The sequence below is a fragment of the Varroa destructor genome, unplaced genomic scaffold (assembly GCF_002443255.2).
Source record: "Varroa destructor unplaced genomic scaffold, Vdes_3.0 BEIS01000006.1, whole genome shotgun sequence".
Taxonomy (NCBI): domain Eukaryota; kingdom Metazoa; phylum Arthropoda; class Arachnida; order Mesostigmata; family Varroidae; genus Varroa; species Varroa destructor.
In genome coordinates this window covers 25,505,715-25,515,072 of record NW_019211459.1, presented here as the reverse complement: position 1 = coordinate 25,515,072, position 9,358 = coordinate 25,505,715, and the positions used below count along the sequence as shown (strand labels likewise).

Genomic DNA, 9,358 nt, shown 5'->3' with positions numbered 1-9,358 from the left:
TATATATTCATTAGTCAGCTACAGAAGTGTTTCGTTGAGCAGACACTGAGCTCCTATCGCATCTTAATTGCTGTCCTGGAAATTAACTAGAAAATACTGCGAGCGCTGACGACTGGAATGATTAAATTCGTGTTTTTGTACCAAATGATCATTTGAAATCTTCAGACATACTAGAATTGTTCAGTTTCTAAATGAAGGCTAAGTGACGTTTATCACCGACGCCTCTACGGGTCCTGACGAGTCGAGTTGGCTACTTTCAATCGTAGGATCGGTAAGGATAAATAAATAAACTATTAGTTTTCAGGCTGTTCAGAAATCAACTGATCGACGTCTTTCAGTAAATGAATATCATTGAAATTACGGGGCCAGTTAGACAAAAACTAGATCCGTAACGGACATACAATAGGATCATAAGTGTATTGTGTTAAAAGTCACCTGAATACAAGCCATTTAATAAGATATCTTAATGATTGTGGTTTCACAGCTCTTGGGTATGAACTGTTAACTCTAAGAAGCCAAATATAATAAGTGGGTTACTAATGGTTAATAATTGAGCATGATACCCCAGTTTCATTCGGTCGAAACTTGTTTGCCAGCCACACAAATAAACATTCGCTACGTTTTCTTTTTTTTTTTTACATTACTCAATAATGGACCACTAAGCATGTATGTTGTATCCACTTGCGTCGACTCCTCACATGTGCGACCTTCATGTTGTTATTATTTACTACGTAAATTTATCCTAGCCCTGAGAAGAACGTAATAATGTGTGAAATAAAACAAATGCAGTATAACATTCATAAAATATAAGAATTTTATGAAATCAACTATAGCCGTCGTGAATGAAACCTTTGAGCAGTACATTTTTTGCTAGCATTACCACAAGTGGGCTACGTTTGTCTGGGCTATATAAACCCTTGACGGTAAGACACATTTGACAGCGTTTTGTTCAGAATTCAGGGTGCCGCTGAGTTATGTGTGTGACAGATCAGCTGATTGCTTCTGAGTATCTGCCGCCTCAATCAAGATTGACATCATAATATAAAGCTATGACAGTGTACCTCATAGTTTGAAGCCAATATTGATATTACCTCGTCTAGTGGGGATAATTTCTGCGGACCTAATCGTCTGCGTTAGCTGATGATATCTATCAAATATCCATGCACTTCATATTCACAGTGCCTTTGAACCGATTTTCACACCGTCGCGACGTGTTAGAAGTGGAAATACGATGACCTTTTATGTGCAGCTTCTGAAGATAGTATTGTTGTTTTTTTTTTTTATTTATGTCTTAAAAATAACCTATAATAATGATGCTGGAAACGTTCTGGCTAAAAATCGAGTAAGATTGCTAGGTTGTAGGGTAACCAATAGCGTGTTATCGTAGGCTTTCCATACCTTTTTAAGGCCAGCCTAACTAGACGAATTTTGCCACTAAATTGGCCATTGAAGACCTATTTTGTACTGCTTCTAGACAAGGTCGTATGGCGCTTTCAGTTTCTGCCAACTATGAATATAATAGGTTAGTTTACACTGCGAAGCGAACGTCCGCCATTACACGATGATTTTAGCTTTAACAGTCCGGAGACAATTCCATTTTATCGTTTTTTAGCGTCAAAGGCTATGCATCTTTATTGTGCTTTTAATTGGTATATCATGAAGAATGGACTGTTTCAGATATGTAGTAGAAATTAAGAAATTGAATAACTCGTTAATTAATTGAATATGTAATTACGTCAAACATTAGTGCCTCCTGAGGCCTTCGGTGTTACATGAGCTACGGGCCTAGTTTTTTTTTTAATCCCAACTTCAAGATGTCTATAAGGTACGTAACAGTGCGTTTCGAGATCTGGGCGGATTACACTGGTTAGGGGCTCCGTAGCTTTTTATTTAAGTCATACCACGTAATGGGTTGTACTATGGAAATTGACTTGATAGTACAACGTACTTTACAAGTGTTTTTACATTGATCTCATTATATGAGATCCCTACACTTCGGACCCTTAGTAACATCAAGCTCTCGCAGTTTGAATCTCGGTGTCCAAGCTCTAATTCCTTTAAAATATTTTCTTGAGCTGAACGTTCTTGTAAAAAACTTACCCTATTAATCCATACATGTTAGATGACTTATCGTCATAGGAAGTGCTATACCCTAGTCAACGCATCGATTACTTAAGTTACATAGTTATTCACACATACGGCACTGTGTCAAAAGAGTATTGAAAAACAGAGCAGTGCCTTTTTCAATAGTTATTGAATACACGTCAAATTGAATTCCAGATAATTCGATTATAGCTAACACTAAGCCTTATATATTGAATAATATTATGCAACAGCTCTCGTATACCCCTATGTAATCCGTTCGGCGATGTCACAGCGTTCAATCAAAATCAAGTTTTGTTCTTCGTGACGTTCAATTATGTTGGCTGAATCGTATTTTAAGGTATTTTGTTTTTCTCGTTTTATTTATGTATCTATATATTTTTTTTTGCTGTAAAGGCCAGACATAGACTTTAAATTCAGGTAAATCTATAAAACGCTTAATATCTAGCGGCTTAAGCGTCCACAGCAGGTAGGCTCTTGGAAGTTTTTTTTTCTTGCTTATGACGGGATAAAGCACAAAGACTTAATGTCAATTATCTTGATCAAGATTCTCAATTTCTGTATTGTGTTCTTAATGACTAAATCAGCAAATCCTAATCTACCTATTCCTTCTCTTTATAGGGAAATCCGTTGAAAAACGGGACCTTTGGGTTGTAAAGTTAACGACTGACCGTTCAGTTAAGCCTCCTCTGAAACCTCTCCTAAAGCTTGTCGGTGGCATTCACGGCAATGAGGCGTTATCGTCACAATTACTGCTGATGCTTGTTGAACATCTACTCGATCAATTCGGCAAAGACAGCCGGGTTACCCGGCTCCTCAATCAGACCGAATTGCACATATTGCCCATTGCTAATCCGGATGGCCGTGAGCTGGCTCGTGAAGGAGACTGTGATGGAGCCGGTGGAGATGCGCGTAGTACGGGTCGAGAGAACGCCAACGGAATAGACCTCAATCAAGATTTCCCCGGACCCTTCGACAGTAACCAGGACGCCTGGCTGGTGAGGACTTACCTGCTTGTTCAAAATAATACTGGTGATTATAGTAATAATAAATAGTTCAAGATTTGGCCTAATTTCGGAGATTATTTACTGACATTGCGACCGAAACTCGTCATAATCATTCGGACCGTGAATACAAAGTAATAGGACTCGGTAACGGATCTGGACACTCCCGATCTAGTTTTCTTTTTCCATCGATGTCGATATTGGTCAAAGTTGATGTGAGCCGACAAGAACCCTCTGCATTATATATATAATAGGAAATACTTTTAGAAGGTAACAAATAATATTGCTTCGTTTTTTTGAAATTATGCCTTCAATTTCTTTCGCCTTATGTCCATTTCGTATAGAACAAGCAAAACGAGACGTTATCCCTGATGCGGTGGACCGTCGCAAACCCATTCGTGTTATCGGCATCGCTTCACACCGGGGGTCTTGTCGTAGCCTACCCGTACGACTCACTGCCACCTCCACCAGCTGACCGTAAGTTTGCCTGAGACCTACGTGTTTAAATTGATATAAACAGATCGTTCAAATGCCGGTGCTTGGGAAGATCGCTTTATATGCTAGGTTCACGGCTGAATTTACCTGGGTGGCAACAATCGGAAAGTTAAAAATTGATATTTTTGCAACATGCAGCAGATTATATAAAATCCTCACGAAAGTCGACTGCTTCCAGTAGCCGTGCATAGTTTAGTCTGCATCATCTGTATCGGATACTGTGTTCTGAATGCTCTGGATGGTAAACAATTGTCCCATTTCGTGTCAAAATTTTTCTAATTTAGGATAAAATAAAGGCTACCGACTTTTTCGGATCATAATGGTTGTGCGATGGCACATAAAAATTTAATTAATAAAGTTGAGTAATAAACAAAAATGATGACACTTCCGACAAATAGGCAAATAAGTAGGGTCGATGGCACAAAAATAGAATAGCATGTCCGACTGAAATAGATTTGGCCTTCCGTAAATAGCCAAGGACAAACAGTTCTGGCGTAACTATCAACAGTGATGTCTGCTGCGATCCTAAGCTCAATTATAAGCTACGATATTACTTCCTACTCACTTTATTATATATTACTCGACGTTTTCCAAAAGTAGTGGTATCGGCAGTGTGGTCATAATAATTTGTATGTCAGTAATATCGCTTACAGTGCCTAGCCTGTAGTAAAGAAATGATCGTATAAAGATTGTGTTTCTTAGAATATTAGCTTTTTTCTTAAGGGTGTAAAAGAAATTTTAATTTTCTGATCTCGCTGTTATTTTTGAGACTGTGTTGTCTTGCAGCATGGTATTATAGAATATTGTTAAGCGACATTTGCAGGATAGATACAGTTATGATGAGTCTACTAACATTATGCGAGCGAGAACAGGTTCTTTGACCCCATAGCTCCACGGGCAAACAACCCATGGGAGGGAAACAGGCAAGCAAAAAGGACCTCTGCTTGATGCTCTTTAGCACATTGTTACAATATCGATCGAAGTCATTTTTAACAACTCTGGTATGCTTAAATGTACATAATATATGCTCTTCGACCCGCGTTGTGGGTCGGTCTCTGGTCTGTGTAAGACGTCGTATATTGATCGCGTACAAAGCTGCAGGGAAGCGGAAATGCGCAGACAGTAATCTGCGTTTTTCTTCTAGTTCATGCACGTAAAATGGGCCACTGGTCTCGTCGAGAAAGTTTCAATGAAATCCCATGAATACATTTCGTGGAACTCTATCTGTGCCATCGTTTCGGTGTTAGCGATGAGCGAGCATAATGTGACTCTGATGTGTAGCCCCTGTTACTATTGTTAAGCACTAATGTGAAAATTTAGTTACGTTAGCTAGTTGTTTTAAGCTAAGGTAAGAAAGTAAGCCGCGCTTCGCTGAGCTAATCACAGAGCTAGTCACTGCGCCATTGGTGCTATATTGTAAATTATAAATATGCGACTATTATTTGCAGGAAAGCCAAGTGTCGTGGGACAGAAGAGTCCATCCCCAGATGATCAGTTGTTTCAATATCTAGCTCAAATCTACTCGAAGAATCACCCCCGAATGCTGCGAGGCAGTAGCTGTGACGAGGAGAGCAATCACTTTGAGAATGGAATTACAAATGGCGCCGAATGGTATGCACAGAAAGGTAAAAACGATCAAAAAACACCAGAGATGCTATGAATGTCTATTCTCTTTTGCGTCAAAGATCTTTCCCATTGGACACCTTTACTGTAGAGTCCGTAAGGCCCCGAGGCGCGCTCCATTTCATGGATGCGCATCTATGCAGCGTTGCTTCGTGATCTCCTTACCTGAAAGATAATGTCTGTAGTATATGACAACCTCGTTACCCCAACAAATGTAAACATTTAGCTTAGATAGCTACTTCAGCTAATCCTTCACAGATATTTTGTTGTCGAAGTTCGATTTCCGCTATCCACTCAGTTGATTGCATCGTAACGTCTGTGTCGTAACGAAATTGACGTGAAAAACGTTTGCAAATTCTCGCAACGAAAATAACTAACGAGAACTGCTCGTAGAGCGCTCAGGTGTCTGGTTCTCGACCGACCCAGTATGGAATATTGCCAAAACGTCAGGGGGTAATAGATGTGTTTAAGTTTAGGGCATTCAAGGCAGGAAAAAACGTTGTGTGGCCAAGTTAAAACTAAGCTAGCCGGGTTTAACTAATCTAACTAAGTTATGTGAGTAATCATTTTATAGAAACTGGAGGGCTTTCAGGCAAAAATAAGAAGACCTACATGCGTGGCGTACGGAGCCTGCTTTCGTTTTAGCAAACGTTTCAATTGCCTTTAGCAGCGTTAAACTATAATATGATGTTAACTTCTTCCTTCTATTTTATATAAACCATAATTAGAATAGCAAAGCAGCTGATTTTTGCAAAGGCAGTACTTTCTGGCAACTCGGTGCCATGTCGCGTAATAATATTGTATGATATAAGCTATATACGAAAAAAAAAGTTACTACAATCAAACACCACCTCTACGATTATATTGGTACAAAGAATAATCGATATCCATTTAATCGTATGACCTATCTATTAAATATCGAGCGAAATGTTAGCATTAAATATACCCTTTATTTGTAATCTGGAAACTTCTCTTTTGCGTTTACAGGTGGAATGGCCGACTTTAACTATGCCTTCAGCAACTGCCTGGAGACGACCTTAGAGTTGTCCTGCTGCAAGTACCCAAACGCGTCCCAGTTAGTCCAGGAGTGGAACGACAACTGGCGTAGCCTTATCGGTTACATGGAGCAGGTATAGAAATAAACCTTATAGAACAGATAACTGACGTTCGTTATAGTTTATTGTTAATTCGTTGTTTTTTTAAGCGACGAATACTGAAATATCTAAAAAAAAAGAAGAACAAGAGAACGCGATTGTGAAGATGGACTTGTAACCACACTGAAAAATAATATTAACCCAGAAGTATTTACGTGCGAAGTGCCACACAACTCACTTGTGGTCATAACTTAATTATCTTTCCATGGAAGTTTTCCATTGTTCTAATAATGCACTGGAAGGATTTTTCTACACTATTGGCCCATCTTAACATAAGTTTATCAAGAAAAGTAAGACCACGATGAACCAAAGGCAATAAATTATCGTCAACCCAAACTAAAGTTGATCTTTTATTATTGAGGGATGTCGTGGCCAATTTTCAGTGGCTAACATTTATCACCGAGACGTTATTGCCGTACGTAAAATTGTAGGCCATTTGCAAGCAGAAGACAGAAACATTAAAGCAAACCAATGATTCAATAGGAACTTTTCGTTTTTATTTGTTGCCAACCAAACAAAACTCAAGCGAAGTAGTATGTTGCTAGATTAGAGACAAGGTCGCAAAGGAATGCTTAGTGGCACTATAAATCGTAAGACTTGATATATTTTTAAGTTAGGTACATGGAACAGAATTCCTCCAGGTCACCAGTTGTACTTCATTGCCGCTAGGTTTTTTTTTAGCATTGTTAGATATTTCTCCTGCCACTGACATGGTCAATGAGTGTCAGGATTAAGGATGCACAACGCCGCGGAGCGCGTTTCCTGCAGTGTTTTTGTGAGCGACACGTGTCTGCGGTGTAACGAAAAGTCTAATCACACGTTTTTCGAAATAAAAATCCCTCTGCGAATACGAAATGGGCTGGAGGACGTTACAAAACTAGATTAGGTTTCGTTTTCCAGTAGATTTCCAAGGGTAGCTGATAACGACGGGTGTAAAGGGGTCTTTTGTTAAAATACATATTCATTGTAGCACCTCCAAAGACTGGATCGTAATTTCGAATCGCCATATGTCCCAAGTAAAGCGTAGTAAACGCTTGAAATATGGTACGTTGAGAACTATTTCTAAGGCGAGGCGAGTCGCTTCACATAATTGGCGTTCGCGTCCAGTTATAACTGTATAGAAATGGGAAAAAAAACGAAACATATGTATGTAAAGTTCTCTAGGTGCTAATTATTGTATGTATATCTATGCCAAAATACTGAACAAGAGACGACCCAGACACAACGTTGGTGACCTTTATAAAAAATAATTGGACTGCCTCTTCAGTAACATCCAAATGTCGTGCTTATTTTTATATTAGCTAATAATCAAATTTATTGGATGAACAGGAATACATTTAGCCTTGTAACGAGCAAACGTTTGACATGTAGAAGTTTTTGAGCCTAAACGGCGTTATGTTCAATGATAAAATTATGGTTTTTTTTTTTTTTTCATTCACTATTTTATTATAGAAATTCTTTCGTGACAAAGGCAAACCCTGCTATTTATTCAGACTACTGTTGTTAGCAATATTGTTATTGTTATTATATTAAGGAGTGTCTTACAATTCTATTTCACAACCTGCTTCGCCATCACCCGCTCTGTTTCATAAATTTCGTTCATTATTAAATGACCGCAACATCAATTATATTCAATTGTTGCTGTACAATCGAATTTATTTCACTGCTGTTATATTTTTAAACATTGGCGCCTAAAATTCCCTTTCCTAGCCACGATGAATCTACGAACAGTGGGTAGTTGGACTGCAGTATAACGCATCATTGAAATCGGATGTTCTTATCCTGCCTTCGCACGATTTCATAAGTTTTTCCCTTTAAATTTCTTCCTTCCGTTCTTGTTCACCTGATTCTTTTCTAGATTTCTAAGCGGCTCTGACGATTGTTTTTCCATAGCCTAGTAATCGCTCCAAGTCTCCCCTTGAAGAGTTACGGACGTTCCATTTTGCTCGTACTTTTAGTGTACATAGTGCGTACCGCTGTACTGTTAATTTCCTCTTTAGCGTGGCCTCATAGAAGGTCTTGAATGGGCTTTTTCCCCTAACGTTAAGAACCGGGTACGCTTAAACATGGCGGCCACTGATGGTGAGCGCGCTGAGAAACCTGCTTGTGCTTCTCTCTCTCTCTCTCTCTCTCTCTCTCTCTCTCTGCTGTCTATATTAGGTGTAGACTATAGACTAGCGTTGCATTAACACACGGCACTGCAAAAGCTGACAAGCTTTTCCATTATTTTGTACAAATCTACCGTAACTCGACGGTGCCTATTTTTTTGGTATACATCGCCTGTGCTATGCCCTTTGTCCTTTTCATTACAACTTTGATTTTTTTTCTTATTTACCACATAATCGACCATTTTGACTCGCAGATTAATATACTATATCGTTGTGCCCTATTGCCTGTTCCCTATTGCCATACCCGCGTTCACACTTCTTTTTTCGTACATACAATTTTATCCGGTGACATGACTTGCTATGTTGGACAAACATCAGGAATAATAACGTTTTCTCTCAGTACATCCCGTACGTAGTCCAGCCTCACAGCTGTTGTCTCGCTTGAGTTGCTCAAAATACTTTCTAACGTAATGCCTAGTAGCGGTTCCGAATATAAAACTCTAGACTGGTATATTCTCCTTGAATCCGTTCATTGTTCCATTGATATAAACACACGCTGGTGAATTTCCTAAGCAAATATATATGTGGCTTTGCTGGTCATAGGTTCACATGGGTATTAAGGGATTAATCCGTAACCGGGACTCAATGGCTCCTGTGAAGCAGGCTACCGTTGCGGTAGAGGGAATTAAACACAACGTTACCTCGAGTCTTCGAGGGGAGTTTTGGCGTCTTCTACTGCCTGGCACCTACAACATCACGGTCACAGCTCCTGGGTAAGGCACACTTCTGTTTATTACAGAGACGATCCTTTTAAGAGTTTAGCTTCACAAGAAGCCGGAGTTCTACATCAAAACCGCTTTATGGTTCCCGG

At 39.3% G+C, this 9,358-nt stretch overlaps 1 protein-coding gene across 8 annotated transcripts in view; it reads left to right on the top strand.

Moving 5' to 3' along the window:
• LOC111253535 (carboxypeptidase D-like) overlaps window positions 1-9,358 on the top strand; it is a 35,542-nt gene that overhangs the window by 8,780 nt on the left and 17,404 nt on the right. For 7 of the 8 annotated variants that reach the window (XR_002674709.2, XR_015330202.1, XM_022813053.2 and 4 more), the window contains exons 2-6: window positions 2,725-3,101; window positions 3,452-3,584; window positions 5,051-5,227; window positions 6,213-6,355; window positions 9,091-9,260. Coding sequence is in view for 6 of the 8 variants with exons in the window: in XM_022813053.2 (XP_022668788.1) it covers window positions 2,725-3,101; window positions 3,452-3,584; window positions 5,051-5,227; window positions 6,213-6,355; window positions 9,091-9,260 (1,000 nt within the window). In the remaining 2 variants the exon portion in view is untranslated. Of the gene's footprint in view, window positions 1-2,420; window positions 2,444-2,724; window positions 3,102-3,451; window positions 3,585-5,050; window positions 5,228-6,212; window positions 6,356-9,090; window positions 9,261-9,358 lie in introns of those variants that run through there. The other variant, XM_086992857.1, reaches the window with a different exon arrangement.